The sequence below is a fragment of the Motacilla alba genome, chromosome 24 (assembly GCF_015832195.1).
Source record: "Motacilla alba alba isolate MOTALB_02 chromosome 24, Motacilla_alba_V1.0_pri, whole genome shotgun sequence".
Taxonomy (NCBI): Eukaryota; Metazoa; Chordata; class Aves; order Passeriformes; family Motacillidae; genus Motacilla; species Motacilla alba.
In genome coordinates, this window is record NC_052039.1 from 358,179 (window position 1) to 386,025 (window position 27,847).

The 27,847-nt window shown below is 43.1% G+C and overlaps 1 protein-coding gene across 1 annotated transcript in view; it reads right to left on the bottom strand.

Moving 5' to 3' along the window:
* Positions 1–773: 773 nt before the first annotated feature.
* The window catches only part of BARX2 (BARX homeobox 2), a 32,332-nt gene continuing 5,258 nt past the window's right edge, over positions 774–27,847 (bottom strand). Inside the window, exons 2-4 of the mRNA XM_038161582.1 lie at positions 4,411–4,708; positions 1,878–1,962; positions 774–1,095 (exon numbers count right to left, since the gene is read on the bottom strand). Of these exons, the coding sequence (XP_038017510.1) occupies positions 841–1,095; positions 1,878–1,962; positions 4,411–4,708 (638 nt within the window). The 3' untranslated portion in view covers positions 774–840. The remainder of the gene's footprint in view (positions 1,096–1,877; positions 1,963–4,410; positions 4,709–27,847) is intronic.

Consider the following 27,847-nt stretch of genomic DNA (forward strand, 5'->3'; position numbering starts at 1 on the left):
CCAGATCCAAGCACCCAAAAGCTTTTGGAGCAGACTTATATCCAAATGCTCATTTCATTCCAAGTTTTATCCCACATCACTGCAAATTCACAGACACAGCACCCAAACCACCCAAGGAGAGGCAATTGGAGCTGACCCAGGTACGGATCTTCCTTCGGAAGCTTGATCTTAACTGGGCCAAAGCAAACCTGGGGGTCTGAACCAACTGTTTCCTAAAATTGTTTAAGTCAGGCCCATCCCTAACAGAATTAAGTGCTGGTTACACAAAGAAATGGTGCTGTCAGAGCTCCCATTCCTTGGCTATCCCTGATCTGAGCCCAGGCCAAGCTCTTTGTCCACTGGCACCACACAAGGCAAGGATAAAGCCAAGGGCCCTCCAACATAGCCACACACCGGCCTCCCACTGCCTGGGAGAGCCCCAGGCTTCTCAAGGAGCTGTCTTGGTGTGGTTTTTCCTGGAAATGTCCCGCCCCCAGCCCTTTCTGCAGGAAAGCTCAGGCCCCTGCCAGAGGAACAGGCTGGTACCAGTCCCACAGGATGTCTTTGTTCCACCTGGCCCATGATGGCTGATTCCCAAAGGCACAACGTGACCAATCTTTAGACTTATACACAAGGTCTACATACATATATATATATGTGTGTATATATATATATATATATATATATTTATATTTATATATATGTACACACACACCATTACATACATATTTTTAGATATATATATATATATATATATATATATATATATATATATATATATATATATATTTGGTTTTCATTTTTTCTCTCTGATCATTTTTTTTCTCTTCTTTTCCCCTCCTTTCTCTCTTTCTCTCCCTTTTAACTTAATGGTGTAGTCTCCTCTGAGGAAGGCTCTGGTATATGTTCTGGAGACTTCTCTCTCTCCAACATGACTTCTTCTGGGTTCTCCTCTGTTAGTTTTGGCTCCTCAGAGGCTTGAGATCCCTCCTGCAACTGACTCTGACCCTGGCTGTTCATTTTCTCCTCTGCTTCAATCTCCTCCGAGGTGGGAATGGAGTTTTTCTTTGGACGGCCTTTGGGCTTCGTTGGAGCTTCCTGTCCACCCTTCAACACCTGGAGCAAAGAGATGAACTGTCAGGATTCTGAACTCTGCTGGTCTCAGACATCTTGTTCCTATGTCTACCTCCCTCTCTCTTCACACCATTCCTGCAGCAACAAGACACTCCAGCCAAGGATCTATATCCAACGTAATGCCAAATTTTTAAAAGTGACAGTAACTTCTGCAGGTGCCACATGCATCCAGAGGAACAGCCTAGAACTGCATCTCATCTGCCAGATCGGAAAACATAGACACCTCCACTAGAGAATGTCACAGCATCATGTTCCCACCAGCATTTATTGCGTGGCTGTCCTTCATAAAAAAGCATTTTAACTGGAAAAGGACCTTGAAGATGAGAAAAAGTGAAAGATGAAATGAAGATATGAGAAGCAAAAATTAATATCAGCTCTCAAAACTGCTCTGTTTCCATAGAGCAACACAGTCTTTTTTTTCTATGCGCAAAACCAATCCCAGAAGCACTGAGATCACATGAATGCAGAAAAATACAGAAGGAGATATTTTGGTTCTTCCCTCACTTCTATTCTCATTTCTTTCACCTCTTTGGTTTGTCCTCCTCCTACTGCCTTTAGTCCCCTCTAGCCCCTGCACCACATACACCGCAGTATGAACACTTTAAAAAAAGAGACCATCTCTATGAAAAAAGATCAGGAATAAAACAAAATTTGGTATAAATAGACACAAGTCACTCCACTATGTTCAGCTTCCAAATCTGTTCTTTGCAATCAGTTTTTAAGAGCCATGACAAGAGAGGGAGAAATGACAAGCACCCACTCACCATTTTCTTCCACTTCATCCTACGGTTCTGGTACCACGTCTTCACCTGGAGCTGAGTCAGCCCCAAGGACTGGGCTAAGTCAAGCCTGGGAGACAAACCAGACAACAAAATGAGCTTACTGAAGCCAAGAAGAGCTCAGGTGCTAGGTCTAGGCAGTGCAACACTGTTAGAGCATTCAGCATTGTCTCTCTGATCAGTTGTCTCAAAAATAGTCACACAAAAGTGGTAAAACCCATGAATTTAGGATGCAAAGACAGATGCTTCTACGGAAGATGCAGGTGTTTGCAAACTCTCTTTTCTGGACATGGGAGGGTTTGTCTGCCCTCTTTGAAACATGAACCTGCTACACTCCAGCTGCTGATACTCTATGTTTGTCCATGAATTAGGAGCTACTGGTACATCACATCCCTGAAAAACAGGTCACTGGTGTCTGAAGCAAACAGGTAGGAACAGAAACACAGCATCAGTTACCCTTTGTATCATATTTCTCCTTTACTGCCTTCACAATGGACATCATGGTACTTGCCCATTTCTCATGGAGTAGTAGTACATCTGAATCTATCAATTTAATATACATTCTGCTATTGAGGCAATTTAAGCTTCTAAGTGAATTTAATTTTTGCATGTTTAGCTGCAGGGTGTATGCGGCAGACAGCCCATAATCCTGATTCATCCTTCACAAATCTCCAACCCTTGCAAGTCCATGTGAACCCATTCATTATTTCTATATTAAAGCCCAGGATATGAAGCAAATGTGGCTCAGAGTAGCTCCCGATCCTTCCCCACAAGTGATAGCACCATGCATCTGGCGGTTTTGTAAAGGAGCTGCACCAGGGATGGAGCTGGAAATCCTCAGCCACGCCAGGAAAGTGCCCCTTGGAGTCATGCAAGTCCTGCATGTGGGACGGGTCCAACTCAGAGCCACATTCCACAGTATTCTGCATTCTGTGACTTTTTGGCAAATATCTCCTTGCCTTTGGATGGGTGAACACATTTGTCAAGGCCAAATTTTTCATAGTAAAACCTTTGTTACAGCTGGGCTCCTTGGGCAACCAGATTTACATTTGTAAACACCCACATACCCCACCCCAGCTCTCTGTGCTCCACCTCACACTGAAGGATTCATGCTTCTCCCCCACTCTGGATTCACTCTGGACCTGCAGGCTTGTTCTGCCACTACATCACATCTGAAGCCAATGATCTAAGACACCTGTTAAGAGTAAAACATGTCAGAGTCATTGCCCTGATGATACTGCCCTCCCTCACTATGGATAAACCAGGGGTTTCAGGTGCCCTCCCAGGGCTCCAATCTACTGTCCAGGCCAAAAGCTGCAGAAGTGAAGACAGATCACAATTCACTGCTTTGCCATGTTTCCAGCCATGAGCTGGCAGAGAAAAGCTTGGCTTAGCCAACCCTTTGTGCCTTAGTGCTCATGTCTGGTAACACCTGGTTTACTTGCAACCAGCTGCCATCTCTTGCCACATACCTCAGTGCAACCAGCACTGCCTGGAAACCCAAGGAAACAAACACAGGGGAAGTGGTACATGGGCAGGAATTGCTCATCGGCCTCATTGAAGCCAAGGAACCATATGAGATTATTAATTACCAGCCTTGAGTGCTTCAGCAAAGTGTCAACCATCTGGTGATGTGAAGCTGTGAGGAGTCAGTGCAGGCATAGCAGGAACTCTGAAACTCCATGAGGCAGGTTGGCTATGGCTAGGAATTTTCATCTTGCAGCAATTTAGTGACAGGCAGTAGGAGCAGAAAATGCCATTTCAGAATCAATTTAAATATTGGGACACTGCCCTCTGTGCCCTCTGTGGAGTGCAGGGACTGATACCTTTCAAACCTTCTCCAGGTTTACAAACTTCCTAGGAGTTCGATGGGACATTTTTCTACAATTTAAATTTCCAGAGTAGGATTCAAAGCCCTCAAAAAAGCTAAAATCTCTCTTAGTTTGGTTTGCCCATGTGGTACCAAGCAGTGCCTAAGAACTTGTCTGTGCCTTTGCAAGGCACCTTTCAACTCCAGGCTCTGCTTTCCAAGCTTATTAACAGGCCACCACCTTCCCACTGAATTGCTGCCCAAGGTGCTGGATAAAAGCCAGCTCAGGAGCAGCTGAAGATGTCATGAACACACAGCCTTGAACCAGCAGATCCCAGGGGGAGACAGGCTCCATTGTTTTTCAAGTGTGCAGTAAGAGTTGGAAAGGCAGAGCTCCTTCTTCTCTGAGGAGATCTCTGAGCCTGGAGAACCGCTCCCAACCATGTGTATCATCACCTGACATTTCCACTGATATGATCTGTTTGTGTCACCTTTGATCCCAGGAAAAGTAGCCTTGAATTTGATTCAGGTTACCTGCCAGGGCTGCAGGTAATGGCAGGTAACCTGAATGGCACCTCAATGGCAGAGGCAACTCGGTGGAGCCAGAGGCGGCACCCCCAGCCAGGGAATGTTCAGTGTAGAACAGCTGAGCAGGGCTGGAGCATCCCTTTTGCTCATCCCTATTCCTGGTGTGAGCAACCAACCTACCTGTCGGGGGTGGAGAGGTACTTCTGCTTCTGGAATTTCTTCTCCAGGCCCATGAGCTGGATCTCAGTGAAGATGGTCCTACTTCGGCGTGGCTTCTTCGAGCGTGGTGGGGGCTGCTCTGCTTCCGACTCGCTGCTGCCTTGGGCCTCACTGGGGGGAACCTCTGTGCCCACGGGGCCCACGCAGGGCTGGGCTGGCAGCACCCGGGAGCTGCCGGCGGCCGAGAGCAGCTGGGGCAGCACGGGCGGCTGCCGGGTGATGACAGAGATGAGGGGACAGGCCCGGAGAGAAGGGGAGCCTGGCAGGGAGAAAGCATAGGCAGGTGAAGGTCATATCAGTGCTGATGTGTTCGAGCAATGGGAGCGCAGAGGAGAGGAGGGAGACAGGAAGGGCTTTCCTGCCTCTGCCGCTTGCTTGTGAAAGGACAAGCAAGAATATTCCCCTCCTTAGACCTGTTCCTTCTCCCAAATTGCACAGCTTTTCTTGGGCTTGGGAGCCCTAACCCTAACCCTAACCTTAACCCTAACCCTAACCCTTGAACAGGGAAAGGAAGGACTGCCTTTCCACTCCTTTTTTAGGAGATATAACCATTGAAATCATCTGTCTAATTTCTGCAAGAGAATTAAATTCCAAGCAAAGGATGAAATATATCCCCATTCTGTTCCCAACTTTGTTTCTCTGGGGAAACTAGGACAGGGTTCACTTGAGACAGTCCCCCTCCCCTTGCAGGTAATAGATAACAGAGTCCAGTTGCCCTAATAGGCAACTGGATTAGAACCACTCTCACCCTCCATTGCCCACACTGATCCTGCTGACCATGCAGGAAGATGAGGATGAATAGATCCCAAGAGTTCTTCACTGACTTAATTCTGCATCTTACACCACCCAGCTGATATCAGCCCTAAAAACAAACCAGTTCTGCTCCAATCTTTTCAGATCAGGGCTGTTCTGGGATGACAAATCCGAACATTCCCAAACACTAGAGGAAGTTCTGATCCACATCAAGCCTTCTGATTTACAGCTATAGCAAATTCCTGCTGAGCCTTAGCCTCAGGAAACTGAATGTTCCTTTAAAGTTTGGGCAGAGAAATTGAGCTACAGACGGGAAACATAAACTCACTGTAAGATATACAACCTGCAGAGTTTTGGGCAACTCACTTTCTTGCTCCGTACCTCATTTTACCTCATTTGCAAGATGAAAACAATCCTCCTTACCTACATCACAGGTGGTAAACCATGGATTAAAATTTAATGTACACAAGTATTTGGAGATCTTTAGATAAATGGGACTGTGGAAAGGAACATATTACACCAGCAGGCCCGATTGTGAAACCCTTCACATGAATCACCACTAATGAAAATAACGATCTCTAGACCTCAATGAGTGTGTTGGGGTGAGTAACTCCGCACCGCGGAAGAAAGGAGTTCCCAGACTGGCCTGCTGATGACCTGTATTCCTCAGCCCTCTCCCCAGGTGTAGGATTGTGATCACAGGAACCAGGTCCCAGGTGAGCTGGGTACATCAAAGAACATCATAGACTGTTGATCGTTACTTCTCTCCTCAACCACAGCAAGTTGTACAAAATCCAGCCACTTTCAAAGCAAGCTGGGGGAACTATTGTCAAAACCCTAAAGAGCTGTGACTACAGGCTGGCATTTAGGGCTTCAGTCTTGCTTTCTCCTCCACACCTCTGCAACACTAAAAATCAAAGTATTTCCATTAAATGTAAAGCTTTCCACTTAAACCACCAAGGAAGCATTTGAAAGATGAGATCAGAATTGCCAAGCCAACCTTTAGCTTGTGTCAAGCCTTATCTACCTTTTTTTTTCTGGGTATTTTTTCCAGCTGAAGACTGTGCTGATCTACAGCACCACTGAGTAACCTGGTGGAAATTTTGCCTTGATTTACAACTTCAGTGGCTGTTCAAAGATCATAAATTAGGGCAGAGTGTGCTGTCCTTTGCTTTACACCACTGTCCTTTACTTTACACCTCTGTCCTTTGCTTTACACACTAAATCTATGCTGGTATTTATCTATGCTCTGATGCCACCCAGCTAGACAGAAGGTAAAGTGGATGCTGTTGCCATAGCCTATGTCCTTCTTGTCAATCCACCGCTGTTCATTTCTGACACTGTGGGATAACAAAAAACTTGCTGGCCCACCCACAGAACAGATGATTTCCTCTCTTTCAGCCAAATTTGCCCAAAAATCATCCCCTCTTGCCTCCTCGAAGGGTCTCTCAATTTCTAGAGTCCTATGAAGGAACATTGAAGCCAGCTCCACCATGAGAGGTGTTCCTGGGTGTGCCATGAGATTCATGAGGACATCATGTGTTGATGTCTTCATCTGCAGCAGTGCTGGGACTCAGCCCAGGACACAACTGCTCTTGGTCACTCAGGCTCCAACGGACTTCTCGGATCCCAGTTCCACCCTGTTCTGGAAAAGGAGACTTAAGCTTAAGCTTACTCCAGAAAGGAGTGGCTCCAGTCTTATTACATCTCCTTATCCACTGCTATGGGGTCCTGGTTCAACCCTGCCCATCACAGAGCTCCTGCTCCTCTACAGGTTCATCCTCCAAACCTTATCCCACAGCCCATTCCTGTTCTCACTCATAGGTAGCTTTTGGCACCAGATCACTGATTAATCAACACTTTTGTACCTCCATACATTTTCAGCAGGGCTCTCCATAAAGCACAAAATTACTCATTAATAATAAATCACCAGAGCTCAGAAACCCCTGAAAGGCTCCAAGTGACTGACACCTTTGGATGAAAGGATTTTTACAAGAAACTCTCTTCAAGGGAGGTCATCAAATTTATTTGATATCAGAGCAACCAGGGATATTTTCTTTTCTGTATGGCATGGCAGCAGCACGTGGGAGTGCTTGAAGGGAGGGGAGGATGGTTACAGTCATCCCAGAGCACAAGATGTGCCTTCATCAAACAAAAAATGTCTCTTCAGGTTATTTTTCTAATAGTCATGTTAAGATTAGGATTACAAGAACTGCTTTTCAAGATCAGCAGCAAGGCCTTGGCTATTTTTGCAGGGTACAACAGTGGTTATTAGAGAAGCAGATGACACTGGAGTTGTCTGGGTCTGGGTTTTCAAGTGCTGAGCACCTGAATGAGGGGATACATTTTCCAAAATTCTCAGCAGCCAGCAGCTGTGCCCTGGTCAAACAGTAAGAAAAGCTCAGCACATGCTTATTTTTGGAGCCCACGTCAGGACACAAATTTATTTATGGCCCTTCTGCAACAGCAGTGCTGCTTCTGTGCAACTCGTGGTTTACAACGGCCAAGCTGATTCGAGTTCCAGGGGCTGAACAGATTTCTGAGGCTGTTGACACTAAGTGTCATGTATTTGTTTATCATTTGTGCTTGTAAGAGTAACCTTTGCTTATGGTTTGACACCAACAGTTGTGATAGTGCTTTTAGAAACCACCGTAAATAATGACATCATCATGATCAGCCCAGCTTATACAAACTGCTCGGTTTTGTGTCCTCAGCCTGGTGAGGACACAGGATGGATGTGGCACAGAGTAAGAAATAAGGATGGCATCTAGAAAAGACATGAGCATCAAGGCTGCAGATATTTTTTGAGAGAAAGCTACCGGTCAGAAAGGGGGCAATGCTTCATCAGCCTCTTGCACTTAGAGCAAACCAGAAATAACTGACCTCTATATTACACGAGGCAGCTTTCAGTTCCCAGAGAAAAAAGCCCAAGTTCAGAGTCCTGCTCTGGATCTAGTTATCCCAAAGTTCAAAGCAGCTGAGGGTGAGCCAGTCCATAGTCTCTAGGTACACTGTTAATATGACTCCCCTTAAACCATCTGCACAGTTCTCACCCTGATAAAGCCTTGCCTTCCAAACACCATGAAATCTGAGGCGAGATCTAAATTTCACATCCCCCAGAGTTCAAAGGTACTTCTAGACTGACACGGTATTGTAAGAATGGAATAATTTCCTAATCTTCAACAAATTAAATGCTGGCAGGCAGCTCTTGTCTGCTCAGCACTGTTGTGACACGCTCTGTCTCCCAAACTGGGATAAATGGGAGTGAAGAGCTCTTTCTTTCCATAACTGCCTTTCACAATGGTTCCACTGAACACGTTCTCACCTGCACTGTTGCGTGAGCACTTTTTCTGACCCACTGCTCTTTTGTACATGAAAACCCAAAAGATACCCATATAAACCAGAATATGAGGACTTTGTTACCGTGGAAACACACCTAAAGCATTTTACTATTTCCATCTAAAACTGTCAAGAGGCCCCACACTCCAGTGGTGAAACCACCAGTGGTTTAGGACTCAGGAGGTCTCACTGCTCTTCACAGGGACAACGGTCTCTTACTACGTGATTTTCTGTAGAAAAATCCCAGTTTTATCTACTAGAATAATCTTAATCACCCCAAAGCCTAGGGTATTCTTGGGCTCACTCTGCTGCTGAATACTTCTCAAATACTTGGGAAAAATAAGTATAATCACATACCTCATACCATGCACTACTGAAGGAGCACTGCCTAAACAACAGATTTTTCCTGTAGTTTTTTTTTTTAAGGATTTGAATAATCTTAGTTTCAAGCAGTAAGGACGCTCTTATTTCTGTCCACCCAACAAAGCAAACATCTGGCCAATTTTGCTAAAACTAAGGGCTAAAAATAAAAAAGACATTGGATCTGCAGAGCATTTTCTATGATCTGAAAACATTTTGCTTTGCTATTTAAATCTGTGTTGGCAGACACTGTACAGTGAATAACAGATCTGTAGTAAGCACTGTCCACATCACCTTAGCATGAATTGGCATACTCAAGCCACACATAGGATAACCCTCGACTCCTGTTTCCTAATTATATGTCAGATATTTCTGAAAAAAAACTATTATGGTTTGATGTATCCAAAGATTTTTTTTTTTTTTTGTCATTTGTCTTTCTTTTCAGCAGCAACAACAAGAAGATGTTACATCAAGAAGACTAACCTGAAGCCATCTCCACTCTCCTTCTGGGATGTTTCTAATAAAATTCTTTTAAACTTCTGACCACTACCTAAGACACAGTGGATATACCACCACTGCACCAGATCCCCTTGCAGAACTTGTAATTAAAAATAAATACTCGAAACAAGTCTTTTCCCCTTATTTACCCCCTCCTCCCCTCCTCCCTGGCTTAATTTCAACCTCGGCAGACACAGAATAGAAGGAAGAGAAAACGGAAAGCACTAATTACTTGCACGGTTTGACTGCCGGCAATGGAAGAACAGTTTTCCTCCCAGGCAAACTCAGTTTCCAAATGCTGTTTAGGAAAGCAAGAAAGAAAAAGGAAGGAAAGATTTATAGATCAGCTCCTCTTGGCAGGTCAGCCCTGCTCAGAGGCAGAATGAATCTCACTCAGAATGAGCTGCAGCAAAAGGTAAATAATAAAAGAAAATGAATTTACGACTCAGGAAGGTCTATAAATCTCTCATCTCCTGAGTGTCAAAACAAAGGGAACCAAGAAGGAGTTGAGTTCATTTAGGAAAGAACTGGATTTTGCTGAAGGAGCAGGCAGTCTCCTGACAGGAATAAATGATCCCCGCGTGAAGCAAGGAAAACAAAAGAAGCACGGAAACATTGAGAATTAGTTGAACCACACACAGTTTCTTTAGTGGGGAGGGCATTACATCGACTTTTTCCACCACAGATCCCAAAATGCAAAGATTTTCCAACAATACCAATTCCATGGATCTCAGTTAGAGTTACCACCTCATCCAGAGCTGAGCGGGGACCTGGTACAATCCAGGAACTCAATGTGGCCCAGGAGCCAAGTGCTTAAAGACAGCAGCCAGGTACCTAATGTGTGCTGCAGGACACATGATGTCCCCTCAGTCAGAGTGGGACTTTGCCTTATGGTTGCCAGACCTGCCAAAAGCTGACCAGAGAGAAAACCTGACCCTTGTACAAGGGCTCTGTTCCTCTGCTGAGCTTCCTCAGGCAGCACATGGAGCTGTAGCACCTCTCTTGTCCATTAGGAGACCCACTGAGGTGAGGAAAGCAATTCTTGCACTTAGGTTAGACCTTATTTCATCTATTTTTGATTACATCAAATTTAAAACTCTGCTCCCTCTATACCAGGCTTAGGCACTGAGAAGTTCCTCAGGCATAGGAGACTATTTCTTATTAACTATTAGAAAGCATCAGGTTCTTCCCAAGACCAACGCTGTGCTCCACCAAGCACGCTGATACAGACATAAAGGCACGAGGAAAGGAAAGAACAGTAAAAGGCTGCGCATATATCAGAAAAAGTCACATTCTCTCAGGAACAAGTGCTTAGGAGAGGGTTGAGGGGAATTGCCAGGTCTCTCAGACTTCCTTGATCCAGCCATTTCCAAGGTGCCTGGCCCACTAAGCACTGTCACGAACACTTGAATCCCAAGTTTAAAAAATGACCTGGGTGATGTTACTAGTATGCAGCATGGTGGGAATTATCTCCAGAATGGGAAGCAGCAGAGCCATGCCAGGGGAGGGTTGCTCCTGAGCCAATTATGGCCTGGGCAGAGGTGGGCTAATGAGGTTGCGATCACAGTGCTGACAGCTTGGCACTTCCCAGCTGTGAGTCCATGTATTTGCATGGAGCAGCCCTTGGAACACACTGGCACACACGGTCCCTCAGAGCTGGAAGTCCAGGCACGGCAATAAAGCCTCCCTAAGCTGACCCTGAGCAAGGCAATTGAGCCTACAGGTGGTACCTAGGTATGGAATTACATGTTTTCAACAGCCCTCTCAAACAAAGCTTGGCCAGAAAGGTGGAGATGAGTAATTCGTCAGAATCCCTTTTTATCAACCAGTTCAGGCATTGATTCTCTTCTCATCCTTTCCAGTCTTTCTGAAAGACAACCCTCAGATACTCTTACATTTCCTGTACCTCTCTTAGTATTGGAAGAGCTGGGAAACCTGCACATAATCCTCTGAGCCTTTACAAGTGCCATAGCTCAGCTCTATAAGCAGATTTTTCTGTGACTATTATGTATTAAAAGGGAATCCTGGAACTGGGAGTGTTTGAAAATGCCCTTTGTTGCCATTCGTCTTCTTCAGCACCTCAAAGCTCAGTGACAGACTTAGTCCTGTTTCGGGAGAGGAGAATTGCCTATGGTTTGGTTTCTTTCTCTGCTTGCTCTCTTTCTTTGGATACATGTGGAAAATGGTGGTAGTTAAGCTAGACCTAAAGTCTCTGCACAAGAGCAGAGGTGAAGGACACTTCTGGGACATTTTGAGAACTTCCAAAAATAGTCTCAAGACTCAGCCAAAATGCACAGAGACAAAATTTCCATAGGAATTGTGTCACGGAAGCTACAGGAAGGCAGAGCAATCAACCCTGAAATCTTAAGTGCAGAACTGGAACACGAACAGACACCACTGATACTCTAAAACAGCACCAGTGAGGTTCCTTGGAGTAAAGTTTAACTGCTCCTCGACCAAAGACTGCAGTACATTAACACTAGATTTTTTTGCCACTTCAATGAACCCTATTAATCTGACAAGGACCACAAGTCTTGCAAACATTAAATACAACTCAGCAACACAGCAAAAAGTGTAGCAAATGGCTTCTCTTCATTGTGGAAAAATCCAGACCTAATTGATGTCCATGGCAAAATACCCATCAGCTTCAGTGGAGCCAGGATTTCACACGCATGTGCCCACAGAAAGAAAACAGAAGACAAAACAAAACACAGGAAATTAGTGCAGCTAATTTTAGCACAGGTAAAATGATCCTTTTTTTAGGCATTCTGACTGAAAGCCAGTTCTTCAGGAGTCTACACCTCTGTATGAGCCAAGTGGGAATGGGAGAAAAAATTGGCATCTAATCAAATGGCAATTTTGGACCTCAGATTTTCAGGTGAGAGAAAACCTGGGCTCAACCAGGAGTCGTGTTTAACCTTGCGTAAGAGAATGGTCCCTTTTCTCTTCAATCACTCTTTTTGGGGGGAGCAGGCTTTTAGCCAAATCTGTTGCAAACAAAACCACTGATGTTGGTGGAGGTTGACTTAAAAAATGCTTCTCCCCAAAGCATCTCCCACTCTGAAAATCCCACTACAACTTTCCAGGGACGACTGGAGCTGGACACAACTCCAGCTTCTGCTCTCTGTGGTCTGGGACACTTGGAGCTGTGGCTGAGTTCAGCCCAATTTCAAAGACACAGGGGAAATTTTCTCAGCTCTGCAGGATCCAGATTTTCCATTTTAAGTCTGTTCCCATGAGCAATTTATCAACACATTGCTGTATTTCTTCTCAATAATAACAGCAATGAATAAGTTTGAATGATGCAAGGCATGCATGCTGCAGGCCTCCACAAAAACCAACAGAAAAATAACTAATCCTTACTTATTAATGACATTTGATATTCATATTGCACTTTTTTGTGTGTTTAAGGCCCTGCACACAGTACGTAATTGGTCTTGAACAGCTGAGAAGCCTGAGAGCCTCCCTGAATAAGAATCGTCTCACTCCCTGCTGCCACAGGCACCTTGCCTTGGACAGGGCTGGATGTGCGGCAATTATCCATCTTAAAAACACAATCTGAAAGTCACCTAGAGCAGCAGTGTCTCCAGGGATGCCAGATCCCTGAGGGACGGCACCTGGGATCTTCTGGCAGGGCTGGCAATCACCATTCTGACAAAGTGGCTTTGTTCACAGCCGTACAGGGGAGGAGATGGTAATGCACCTTTAGAAGCTGGAGTGGAAAGGCCTGGCTGTGCTGTCCTGGGGCAATCACTGGGATATCCTGGGATAACAATCCTCAGCCACCAAGTTTATTCCCAAATGCTGGAAAGACACAAACCAGCAGCACCTGGTGCTAAAGGCTGCTGTCCCTGCACAGAGCAGCCTTTCTTCCAGGCTGTCAGTCAAGCAGAGGAGCATGCCAGGACCTTGTCAGATTCTCAGTGAAGAGGAAAATTTATATATAAAGAAGATTTATTTTGTTTTAAAGAAACATTTAAAGAATCTATTTGGCCAGCACTCAAGAAATCCTTTGTGGCAAATGTAATGGCACTGTGGCTTCATCAGCAGAGAATGAATCAGAACAGACACCACTTCTGTACTTAGAATTATTCTGCTTCACGTACTCAAATGACAACCTGCCCTTTGGATAGGGGCCCCCTTGACTCAAACCTGCCCCCTCCAGCCAACCTGAGCATGGCTCAGAGAGGTCCTAATCATTGTCTAAGGCTACACAAAAGGGTCTCTGTCTGGGATTCCTCATCTTTAGCTGATGAGTCCTTTAAATCCTACTTAGTGGGAAAGGAGGTGCTCTGAACACAAGCAGATCTGCCTTAATATTTATTGGATACATGGGCTCAAGGCCATCGTGACTTCAAACAGCTCCCAAGGCAAGGCAGGCTTGGAAGTGAACCTCCATTCCAGACCCTTATTGCTTGGACCCGGAGGGAGTTCTAAGTCTGGGCTACATCAATCCCAGAGAAATAAACACCAGCACATCTCCATAAACAACAACAGTCAGGCAGTGCAGGGAAGTTCCGGGATACAGTCTTCCAGCTCCCTGCCCAGATCTGCACCAAGGGACACTGTGGGTCCACTAAGCCAACTTCAGCTTGAAACTCTTTTCTTTTGAACTGAGTTGTGTTAAATACTTCAGTCAAGAGTTCCTTCCAACACTGAGGAGAAGGCTCAGCACTAGAACTCATCATCCACTGACCCAGACTTCACATGTGGAGCAGCCAAAGGATGAGAGAATGTGTGAACAGCTCTAAGGGGTAGATTTACAGGAAGTTTCTGGTCTAGGCTATTGTGGATGGAGGGGGAACACAGCACCAGAACTCTCAGGGTGTCTCAGCTGAAGTTGCAACCATTTACCAATGAGAGACATGACCAGACATCATGGGACACTGGGAGAGGCCAAATCGATTCCTCTGTCCAGGGAGTGTCACTGGTCAAGGAGTAAGATTTGGACTTTGATGGAGAAACAGCTCATAGCTGAGAGGGTGGAGTTTGATAGAAGGGTAAGTCCCGTCCTGTGCTCTGTTCTGCTCCCGAGCATCCCTCCCTGGCCACTGCCCAAGCTTTGAGTCTATATGACCCTTGGGCCAACACATTATGGCCATTCTTACATCCTCACACATCCGACAAACGATTCTGCCTTCTCTGACGATTTCACAGTTTCTAGCCAAGTTCAAACACACAATGCCATGGACACATAAATCAATCAGTCCCTCACTTCCTGCTCTGTTAATTATTATCACAGTATCCATAAGCAAACACCAGCTTTGGCCAGCTCACTGGCCGTGCACACAAAAGCACTCTTCAGGTTTCTCAAGCCCACCCTTGTGTGAGCTCCAGCAGAAAGCTGGCCATAAATATCACAACTCTTCCTGCCCCAAGGCTCTAAAACACACTGCTGAGAGTGACACATGGGAAGAAAGAGAGTGCAATTGTTTCTCAACACCAGACTGTGTAAATTTTGCCTGATGGACCTTTTGGAAAACACTTTTTCCTTTTCAGGAAAATAGTGGGTCAGTGTTTAAAATACACAGACATCCCGCTCTTTTCCTCCCCGCTGAAATGAAAGGGGGACTTCAGCAACTGCTAGTGTTAACCTAAAATGGACTGTCACATCTTGGCAAAGCTTCTCCCTCTTATAGCTGTGGCTTATAATCTCAAGGGTTGCTTTATTATTAATTTTGCCCCCATCAGGACACATTTAGCAGAGAGCTTGGTCTCTCTGAGCTGTATATATGATTCTTTGATTTTGCATCTGCCCTAACACAGAGAAAACCCATCTCTGTTTCCTCTATGGATAAAAATAAACTCTGTGGGCAATTTGGCTGAACAGCTGCACAAACAATGCAATTTAGACGGATGCGAAAGATACACGAGCAGGTTTTGTTCACAGCCTGCCTTCCCTTTGTGGCTGACAATTAGATCAATGGTCTTAACCCAGCTCTGGTGGCTGCGGTAAGGAGGAGAGACACGCACAGGGAACAAAGCTGAGCATAATGGACATCCCAGTGTTATTCCAGGAAGCTGAAACCCTGTTAACAGAATCTAGAGCACCCTGGAAGAGGATTTCCTCCAAACCTGATCTTTTTGTTTGAGTAATCTGATTACTTCACAGCTTCCAAAAGCACAGGGCATGGATATTTTTATCCTTGTCACATCAAATAACAGCACATCCATGTCACCTCACAGATCCAATCGTAATCAAAAGAGAATGAATTTAGGACAACTAAGCTTTCACATTTTGGATGGGGGAATATACACAGCTGGATTTCCAGGTTACAGAAACTTTTCACTGCCAATGATTCTGCAGCATAAAAATCAGTCCTGGCAACTTCATTTCTGAAGCAGCTTCCTTGACTTCAGGACTCTCTGTATTACATAAAGTCAGTCATGAGCTGAAGATGTTGCAAGAACCATCAGTCATGGTTCCATCTCCACCTCTCCCTGCAGACATGAGTGTCCCATATGAACATGGGGAGGTGGATGCTCACACCACTAATAACTCAGTCCCCCAGCCAACTGATTGACGGCAGCCAAGACCCATCATGTTCATTCCAGGGTCAGTGGCATATTGGGGTTTTTCAGCGGAAACACAAAGCAAGGTTCACTCTTAAAGAAATTAATCTAATCTCAAAAAATAATCTGAAAATGTCTCAAGGATGGGCAGTCCCCAAATGGACACATACAGAATTAACAGTTCCATGAGAAAAATGTCAGCCTCAGAGTTGCAAAGTGCTTTGGAGGGATAAAAGCAGGTATGTGCCAGAAAAGTGATGATAAGGTTTTCCTGGCATCCATACTACAGCCCTGACAGAAGGATGAGCCAGATATTCCAGCTGGTGAACTCCAGCTATCCTGACCTCCACCTGCTCAGAGGAGCTGAGGCTGCCCCATCCCTGGAAGTGTCCAAAGCCAGGCTGGAAAGTTTTTGGAGCAACCTGGGATAGAGGAAGGTGTCCCTGCCTGTGGCTGGAACTGGATGAGATTCCAACCCAAACCATTCTGGAATTCCATGATCCAATGATCTCCAAATGCAAGCCCTCACTCATGTCCAACATTCGTCTGCGTGACTTTTTTCTGTTCTGATAGGAGGAAACACTGTTTTCACATCTCCAGACAAATTTAGATTAGACTTCAGGTGGAGATAAGGCCCTAACTAATCATAATGGATGGAAGTAGGTTCCTACAGTGCTCAAATTCAGCCTTTATTGTGAATTAATGCCCTTATGTGCAGAAATGTTAGAAGGACAACTGTTGCAAACAGCTTCAATCCAGAACTACAAACATGCCCCTGGAAATGCTCTGATTTAGGGATCAAGGTGGGAAATTTAGGGATCCAAATGGAAAACTCTCCCTCAATCTAAGATTTGAAGTCAAACCTTTGGTTATCACCCACCTCTGGTTTAATCATTCATAGATTCTCCTCCGAGTTTTCTACACCCCTGTCACTGGGAAACGCAGCGTTGCTGTGTTCCACAGGGATGTTGGGGCTTCATAATCTCATTCCAATGCCAGTTACAAAATAGGCAAAAAACAACACAGCCCTTTCTTCCCTTCACGTGTAGGTAGGTGTATAATTCCCACTAGCATAAGAAACAGCTCCAGGCTAATGGGGATATTGTCATATTCCCATCAACTTTACTCTGTCTCATAAAAGAAACAAATGAACAAAGTTCTGTTCACTTGGATGTAGATTTTGGGGAAAGAGGATCTCAGGCACAATATTTCCATCCGTGGCACTGCCTTAATGGTCAGTCTCAGCCAACTCCCTGAAGCCCACTGGACTTCTGTTTTCCCCACATGCAAAATGAGGGCAATAACACCAACCACACCAGTGATATGGTCTGGAAAGGACTCAACAGCAGCCATGAGAGGAGGCAGAGATGTTGCTATGTCCCAGCTCGCTGCAGACATTGCCCAGTAATACATTGCATGAGTGCTGTGTGGAGAACCCTCTTTTGTGTCACACGATGATGAAATTCCTCAATGTGCCATTAATATGTATGTTAATTTTGAAGCAATGCGTGTGTCCTGTTCTTGCACAAGCAGTAATGTTTCCAGGGGAACTCCTCCAATAACAGGCACAGATAGAGCGTGGGGCTTTTCCAACAAAAATAGCTTTTTAAAGCTCAATTTTAAAAAAGTTCTCTTCACTCAAGAAAGACATTCTGCCCAGGATCAGCCGTCCCTGCCAACTTTAACATGATGCTGATCTAAATAATTCTGCAGGGAATATTTTATTCATCTCCCAAATCTCACCACTACCAGACTCTGATTTGGCTCTGCTGGGATGAAACATATGTTAGATTTGGCATTTCCACATGCAAACAGACAAAATCTTTACATTGACTGTTTTCATTAAGCTCTGAAATAGGGGGTGTATCCCACCTGGAATGTTATTAAGCTGTCCAGAGAATTTAGGCAATTACTGGCATTTACTGCTCTCTGATGAAAACACCCAACACTGCTGACCCATCATGGGAATTGGTATGCTCTGCTCAGCAATCGTGTGATAGTTCTGAGGGAGCTTTTAAATTCTGAGACTCTAAAGAGCCTATTATTCACAATTGGTGAACCTCATATGAAAAACTGTTTCAATTTTAATTTTTTTTAATCCTATTTTTCCTCTCTGGTGAAGTATTGATGCATTGCCCAGAGCTGTCTGTGTTTCCATCCCAGGAGATGTGACGGGAAGGAGATCCAAGGGCATTAATTTTATGTAGAGCTTTCGAAAGATTTGCTTGGATGCTGCATCCCATTTCAATGCCTTGAAACAGATTTTCTCCAATTAATTAAAAAGTACTTTTGAAAGTCTTTTTCCTCGTTACTTAAAGCCATTCTACAGAAGTTAAAAACTTGAACTTAGATGGATGCAATGCTGAATCCATATGGATATAAATACATAGTTGTTTAATAAAAAGGCGAGTTCTGTGTCCGCTCTGTGTATTCCAACCACCACAAACACTTCATCACCACATCCTTTACACATACAAAATGACCAAGTAGAGGGCAAAGTGCAATTGAAACTGCAGTAAAATCAGAAACTTATAATCTGATACAAATATTGGCTCAAATACCTAAATATTTCAAATTATTTTAGTCTTTTATTAAAAATAAATTTAAGAAAACAAAGTTTAAGGCATTTGATTAGCTTGCTCCTTCCAAACGCATGAAGTTTCAGAATGACAACACATTCCTACTTGTTTCCAATTCAGAGGGAACAAAATAAGAATCTTGAAAGAAAAAGAAAAATCCCATATGAAAAAATAATTATATGAGTTGTCTTCTCACACATTTATGGAGGCAAGGGAAAGGCAAATTTAAATTATTTTCTCCTCTCTGTTGGTCACCTTTCATTAAATTGCTGAGGATGAAACACACTCCCACCAGGACTTTTCAGGGCTGCTGGGGTGAGGAGTCTGAATAAAAATAAATGGCTTCTTCAATGAGACACATCATCCATCGTCAGCATGTAAAACACAGTCATTAATCACAGCACAACCTGCTTATTACGGGCATTCAAGCACTGGCAATACAAATGCTTATAAAACAGGGGCTCCTTTCACAATTCCCTGCCCTTGTCTCTCAATAGTTTAGAGGATTAACCCTTTTACAGTGAGGGATAGGCAAACTGGTTTTGCTTAATTCCAAACCAACCTGACATCATGGGTTCAAAAGTTCGACTTGAACTCGAACATTCTCAGGTGCAGTTTGAGCTGAGGGAACAAAGAGCTCAAGGGAAGATAAGAGAAGGAAGATAGCAAAAGAGCAAACTGAAGAAAACTGAAGAAAATCCCTACAGGGCATGGACTGAGTGTAAAAATCCAGTAAGAGACAAAGGATGGAAAAAAAATGGTGATGAAAGAATTGAAACTCTTGCAAAATAATAAACACTGTTTTGTCTTAACACCTATCTTAAAGTGATTTGTGGGGAAGTCCCTCCCTACAAAATTCCCTCTGCTGGGAAAAAACAACAGGATTTTACTTGTACGTAACTAATACTCATGAAGAACATAGTTAAACATACACAGTCCCCACTGACCATATGACTTCAGGCTTCTCTTGCAGTTCTTAGCAAAGGAATTTAAAATGCTAATGTGTAAAGAACCACCATTTTTCTTTAAAAAATGGGAAGGATGAGAAATTCAACTGTGCCTCCATATCACATAAGAATTCAAGGACAAAGGCAAGTACGGATGGCCCAAGCACAAAGTGCTGCCTGCAAAGCTCTCAGCTCTTCCCTGGGCTCTGCAAAACGCAGCTCCACTCAGTTATCCCCGCTCCCAACACAGCGTGTCCCAAGCTGCCAGATAAATGAATGCTCAGAAAATGGTCATTTATTTGCAGTCTGATGCAATTCCTTTTCTTTTTCTACACACCCAAAACTTCTACTGACTTAAAGGAGAAAATAAGTGGGGACACAAGGAAAATCCAGAGGTCCCGAGAAAAGCAGTATTTGGACATCCATGCAGCAGGCAAAAGTACCTAAGCCCCACGATTTACTGGTAGCTGTAACAAGTGAAACACCTCAATGAAGAAAATCCTTGTGGAGAAAAACTAGATGAGGTGTATATTTGAATTTACTCCTGAGGTGTAAACTGGCTCCAGGTTAACAGAGTTGATAATATGTCAAACACTTAAGTTTGTCATCAACTCGACAAATATTTCCACTGTTGGTATCAATTACTGGAGGCAAATGACCCATGATTGGCTTTGGGGAAAACAAACATTTTGAGAAGACAAATTAATAGTCCACCATATTTTAAATTACACTAAAACTACATACCAGGTACTGGAAATGAACACTTAACTTTCTTCTGGGTGGATTTTTCAGTTAACATTGCAGCAATGGGTGGTAGCAGCAATTCCATTATCATTTACTCCATATGTAAGAAATACTCAGTGAATGCTTCATAGGCATGATTGGTTCAGAGTGGAATACGTCCCAGCAAATCATCAGCAAGGAGTTAAAATCAAAAATATCTTGAGTTAAAAGAGACTCACAAAGACCATCAAGTTCAACTCCCAGCCCTGCACAGGGCAAAATCACACCTGAAGTACTCAGAAATTCAGCATTGGCTCTACTTCCTAGAAGAACTATCAGGAGGTTTCCCAAGGTATTTCTTCTACAGGAAAGGTTTTCTTCAACTGAAGTCACCATGAAGACACTGTGATGAATGAAAGGCTTCTCAGTATCCTTCACTGCCAAAGAACTTCTATCCTGTGATCTACTACAGGAAAGCACCACTTTTGTTTTGTGGGTGGAAGCTCAGAGATAAAAACCACGAGCAGGTGAGAGCTTTATTGATGGATTTGCTTTTCCAAAGGCGCCCCCAAAGCTGAGCTTGGTGGTGAGCCAAGGCTGTGCTGAGCAGTGTCTGTGAGGAGGGAACGGCAATGCTCAGGTTTTAAAAAGTTGCCAACTGATTTTAATGCATTTTTACAAGTTGTATCATGATTAATTGTGCTAATGCTGAAAAGGGAGAAATAAGGCCTGGATCACAGAAATCAGCTTTTTCAAACATATTAAAGCCATAGAGTCACCAGTTGCCACCAAAGTGTCTCATTGCTCTCCTGGCAGTGGTTTTGCTCCGTGACAGGGAAGAAAAGGAACAGTATTTTTCCATGGTTGAGTATGTGCCACAGAAGTCCTGTACTAAGATTTATCACAGTTCTGTCCTTTTTCCTCATTAAAACTGCTGGATGAGTATAATTTTTCTGAAGGCCAAATTTCTATTTCATAGTTGCCAACTCAGTAGAATGTGACAGTGGAAGCTATTAATTGATCCTACTATTAATAGAAAACAAGGGAAACAGAAAAGGACAAAACAATTACAAACCTGTGACAGCACAAAAGAAAGGGAAATGATTTGCCAAACTGAGTTTTCCAGACCAAAGCTCAGTCCATGGAGCCAAGTACACAGCAATAAGACATTCCAGCACTCCCATGCCAGCTAGGCATGCAGTCAAATCCATCTTTTCCATTTCCACATGTGTCCAGCACCTCCATCCTCTACAAAGAACCTCTCACAGAGCCAAAGCGATGTCATGCCATGAAAATCAGGATCAGGCCCTATCTTTCATCTTAGCACAACTGCTACAAAGACAGAGACCAAGCCAGATCGATCCTACACCTGCAGACTTGGCATGGGCTGGGAGATCATCTGTGCAGAGACAAATTTAGCTCACCCAGAGATGGGAATGATCCCAGTGCACAGACATTCCCTGCTGTCTGCACAGCTTGCCATAACCCAAGGTTTTGATGGGATGGCACTTGGGATGTGGAGCTCTGACCTCCCAAGACAGACAGACAAATGCAAGCCAGGAAACCCTACATCTGCAACTCAGAGCTGCCCCCTGGCTCTGATGGAAAATGGACAGGGAGGAAAATTTCTGATGATAAACAAAAAGAATGAATCCTGAATGTATTAAAAATACATAAATCATCTTAAAGGAGCCAAGTGAATTACATTTTAAAAGATAATAATGATTTAAAAGATAATCTGCCCAATTTGGTGAAAACACTGCCATACTTGAACTCATTTCTAAATCCACCATTTTATCATGTAGATTATTTCTTTTTAAATAATATTTTGGATGCTGTACTTTGTTCAGCTGAGAAACAGATGAATACCCATAACCATTTCAGCTTTGGAATTTGTGATTAGCTCATGAAAAAAGTTTCATTAATTTATGAGCTGATACTTACACAAGTAAGCTCTGTAAATCTTGACAATTAGATGAAACAGCAGTGGGATTTCTACAATCTTCTTTCAGTCATCTTTGCTGCCTTTTCTGATGCAATCACTTCAGCATCAAGTCCATGACGGACAAATTCATCAACAGTACCAATGGCTGAGACATCTCTTCTCAACAGACAGGTGCTCTGGGGATTAGGCACCAGCCAAAGAGGTCTCTGTCTCAGCCACAAGAAAAAGGCTTTTAATAGGGCTGTACAAATAAAATAAAATCAGTTGGGATTTCATAAATGCTTTTGTTTTAATGTAATTTAAGTGCCGAACTACCTTAAAGTAATGTGCTTTAAAATGTTTACAGCTAAGGCATAATTGAATTTGACTCATTGTGGCCCTGATCCAGCTACGATTTAATTGACTTCAGTGGGAGTTGGACTGGGCTCTAAGTAATTTTAACTAAAGTAATCCATCAATTGTTCCTCACCCACTTCATCAAACTCCTTCCTATCATTTATGATTGCTCTGTAATTTATTGCAACAAGGTGAAACCAACCCTTTTAACTTCTGGCACAGCACCCTGATCCTCGGTGGAGAATTTCACCATATGGAGCCACCTAAACCAGACCTGTTCAAGGAAAGCCAAGAGCACAAAACAGCTGAGCCCCAAACCTCCTGGTACTATCCACAGAAACCTCCAAATATAAGCTCCTCCATAGCTTAGTCACCACAGGAACAAAATGAACTGTTAGCAAAGCTGTCAAGAGGAGGCTTGGAACAAAACAGACAGAAGGGTGAAGTGAAATGCGTTCACAAACACTCACAAATTTTTTTTGGCCAAAAAAATCCCATTTGCTTCAGTCTTATAATTTTTTTCTATCAATGATTACATTACTGTTTTCTATTTCTTTTCATATTTTTCCTCTTTGAGCCACAGGATCAAACACCATCCAGAGCACTAGGCCTTCCATAAGGCATATCATGTTACGTGCAACATACAAGGTGACGTTTTCCATAATAAAGTACCACTACTGCTAATTTCATTTCAAAGGTGACAGATTAATCTGTCATAGAATCCCTATTTAAGTAACCAGAAACATATCATGCACATCTTCTAAAAGAAAAGGACATGTTTTTATTAAGGCTTCAATCCTTTGTGCTCACACAACAGAGCTCTGTTTTTCAATGGATCAACGTAGGCAGCTCTGCGTTGGATGTGGCAATAGGCACCTGCACACTCAAAGGTACAGGAACTTGTTGCTTCAACATTAATTCTCAAGATGACTATTAAAATTAAATTCAGATGAAATTCAATCCCTGTAAGGTGAAATAAATCCCAGTTCGAAAAAAAAAACCAAAACAAACAACTCACTGGCAGGAAACATAGCCATTAACTGCTCTGTGACTTGCAAAATAATCATTAAAAGAAATATCCAAAGGCAAAGGGCGGCCAAGTATTTAAAAATTATCTAGAGATTACATGGAAAACTCTCCTATTCTGATGAAAATCCAAAAAATTAATAATAAGATTATCCAAAATACAGGGCAAATATAAATACTTCCAATTTATCCCCTTCTCTGCAAGTCATCCTGTTGGAGTCAGACAACGAACTACATGAATAGAAACCACTGGCATGTAAAAAAATTTACAAGATAAGACCTGAACATTCATATCCAAACACACTAAGGTCACTGAAAGGTTGATGCTACCAGAAAAAGACCATATATTTGCAAATTTTCTGTTATCACATCTCCAAAGGGAATTGTAATTTTGTTGCATGGGAAGTTCTGGAAAATGTGGTTTTGGTTTTTTTTCCATTCATTAAAAAAAAAAGAAAAGAAAAGGTATGATTTTTTTTAGAAGAGAAAAATGAAAAAGAGATTTGTCTCTTAAGATTCTTTCAGGTTCTGTGTTTTAGACAGAGCTTAAGTATTCTGGATGTGCCACCTGCAGTCCAAAGATTTTGAGCAGAAGTACAGAGATTCATATTCAGGAAGATGGGGTTTTTTTTGAAAGACTGTTCTTCACCCTTCTCTTTAGTTACTTAAATGGATCTCAGCTGCTCCCAAACAACTGAAATACCTGCAGCTGGTATCTGGGTGGTGTTCTGAGCTGTGTTCTGGCCAAGAATGGGTGAAAACGTAAAGGTGCATGAGAGGAAAAGGGAAAATACTGGAAAATGGAAAATATTACATATTACTGTCTTAGCCAGGTCCTATACCAAATCTCTGTATTTTTAAAGATGCCATAAAAATGTGGCTTTGGGAATTCTGGGCTAGAAATCGCTCAGCTAAATTCTCCCACAATCCTGGGAACCCAAGAAATACTGGATAACACCAGACTTCTACTGCTCAGCTCCCATTAGCTTGTCCTTGTGATACTATTCTATTATAGACTTTGCACAAATACAAGTGAGATCACAAAATAAGTCCCAAATTTTCCAAGGAACTGTTGCTTCCTAGAAAGTGAAGCTCTTGAACATGTTCTGGGTTCTGCATCTAGCTGGAGCAATTCTTACATAGGAATGACTGAAAATGTTTGGTTGTTACTTTTTCTCCTTGAAAAATAAATAAAATTTTGCAATACTGAAAGTAACTTCATTGCTTTGCCAAACGACTTGTAAAAATGAAAGTGCTATAAAGTTGTGCTTCAGCCTTTAGAAGATAAGTTTTCAGTATTTCATTCCTGATCGAGTATTTTCTGTGATTTGTCTTACACATACACACCCTTTTTAAACCTCTCCATTGTCAAGCTAAATTTATTACATTTTCTTGTTCTGAACTGAAAAGGACACATAATGATTATTTCTTCAATCTACCAGCAATCCAAAAGATCAATTTTTCTGACTTCTCCTATTTTCACTTGGATATGATGAGATTTTGTACATGGCCTGCAAATGCAAACCCAGGTTTCCAATGTTTCAAGCAGGGCTACAGTCACTTCTAACACTGGACAACTTACCAAAGGCTGGGCAGAAGAAACCGATCAGCAGAATCAAGTAACTAAATTCTCTGAGCAACCAGAGCAGAACCTTTCTCCAGCCCAGCAGTTTTTTTAGAAAAAAACTTAAGCCACTCTATTGAGCAAGTGCCTCCAGAGCTCAGTTCCTGACTTGATGATCAGTTCTGGCTCTGCCATCCATTGTGTGCATTCCATGCAAATCTGCCTTCCCCACAGGCCTGCACCGAGGGCATGGAAGTGACTTTGAGCTGGATGGGCGCAGATTTTGTTCCATCACCCAAACCTGCTCACAACACTCCTATCAGCAGAAAATCCATCCTGAAGGTGGATCAATGCCCCGATCCATACATTGCCAGAGCTGTGATCCAGGGAGCTGTCCGTCACCGCACCCAGATGGCAAAGAAATGTACTGCTCAACACAACAGAAGAAAAAAACCAAAGTCTCCTTAGTTACTGCCTGCTCTGCTCCCTGGGCCGGGTGGAGTGACAGGAGCTCCACACAACACATCAGCTCCAAACAGTCTCAGTTCCTTCTCCTCACCTTGCCCAGCGAGGATTTTTGCGCCTGTTCACGACCAGCTTGTCCTGAAGGCAGCAATGCTGAGTGTCATTGATTCTACAGGATGAGATGGTCTTTTCCTGCATTCTACAGAAGCAAGTTAAATAAAAGTCCTCAAAATTATACTGGCACTCAGTCTGCACTGTGCAGTCTCCATGAGCAGTGACCAAATTGAGGACACCTAACGAAAGTGCTACATTTAAACTTAACTCACTGTGCAGATGGATTTAAACTCAGTGCCAGCTGTGAGGCTTTAGAAAATGAGGCGTAGGTGTCAATTTTCCCAGTGGAATCCCAGATTCATTAATGCCTCCTATTATAGCATTCCTACACAATGCTTATTCATGCCCAACCACAACCACAATGCTGATTACGTGCCACAATAGGTTTTATTGCAATCACTGGGGTGTGATCTTCTGGTTTGGTCGCTGCAGTTTTGCCATTCATGAAATCCTTTTATTTGCTATTAACAGTACCGAGATAAGACAGCAAAAGTCAGTCTTTGTTACAGATATTTTAGTATCTACCACTGAAATTTTAGAGACAGATTTCTCTGCTCAGTCCTGAGATCTGCTTTCAAATCCAGATTCAAATCCACGTTTCCTTCTGAAATGCCACATCTAGTACTGCATGTGATCCAACAGAAAAAATTTAACAGGCATTTCTTCAAGTATCCATTTATCATCACCCAGGTCATAATTATTATCCCCTATATGCCACTTTTGGGCATTTCTGAACTAGATTTTCTGCTAAGGACATCAAAACACTTAAAACCCAAGATGGCCCCCCTGAAAAACACTAGGCTCCTTAAAATTAACTGTTGTGCCCAGTCTACAGCACTTACAGAGGAATCCATTTCAGTTCATAGGTTTGTTTCATTTACCTCTGTTAATAAAGTGTTCCTCATCCACAGACAGGCTTTCCCTTGTAGGGCTAAAATAGACAGGGAATTTTGGAGAGTCTGAGAAAACTCAGATTTTCCCAATGTTGCAGCTGAGTAAATCCTACTATAGGAGCAGAGACACAGTCCTGACAGGAAACCCTGACTTTTCTGGGTTTTCAGAGGAATGCTCAGAAACAGCAGCGTAACTGTGACTGCACCTTCTGCCATTTCTAGGCAGAAATGTCATATCTGAACTATCTTATGGCTATTAAAAATACTCAATAGCTTCACAAATACTAGACCAAAGACATCTAGAGAGGAAACACTTTTGTATTTCTCAGGATTACTAGAATTCCTTTCTAATTTTGCCTTTACTTTTTACTACTCAACTATAGAATTCTATTGATCTTTGCAAGATAAACCAAATAAATGCAGGCAGTTTTTAAAGTATCTTTTTTTTTAATTCTTATGTTTTTACAAATAATCAGCAAAAATCCCAAACAGCCTTGGCAGCAATGCAGATTTCCACACGGAGACATTTTCAGCTTTGCAATTTAGGTTGGCACCTCTCGTACAAACACACAGATTCATTTTGGCCTGCTTCCCTCAACGTTTTGGGACACAGGTTTTTCTCATGTACTCGGGAGCCGTTTAAGACATGTAGATCTCCTGAGCACTCACTTCACACAGCACAGAAGGAAAACTCTTTCTGAGACCTTGCACTACTGCCTGGGACGCCGTTGCATTCCCAGCAGTGTCCTGGGGGATGACAGTCCAAGCCCAGCAGCAGATGCCAGGCTCGGGGAATGCAGGACGCGCGCGAGTCCAAGTGAGCCTGGCAGAAGGTGGCCCCACCACCCCACACCAGCTTTATTCAATGGGACTTATCCAGCTGTCATGTTCCGGAGGGGAAGCAGGATGAATGGATGGCATTTCATTTTTCCCTGTTCTGGAACACAGGCACTACATGGATTCCCTTTTTCTTTCCCAAGCATTTTGCCTTCCCCCAGGAATTCCATAACAAAATCTATTCAATGTAAAGGAAAAGATTCAGCAGGTATTTGAGCAACAGAAATGGCTTTCACCCCAATTTTAACATCCCACAGCAAAATCAAGCCTTGCCTGTATCAAGGCCTTTTAGAAGATAATTAGAAGGAATCCTTTGTTGTGAGGTTACACATAAAAACTGAGCTATTTTAATTCACAACAAATCTACTTTCTCACCATGGTTTCCTAAAAATGCCAATGAGACTAGGTGAGGACCAGAAGTACCACATCTCATAGTTTATCTCCCAAGCAATGATTCCCCAAAGGCTGAATTTAATCCAGAAAATATCATTTATATGAGGATGACA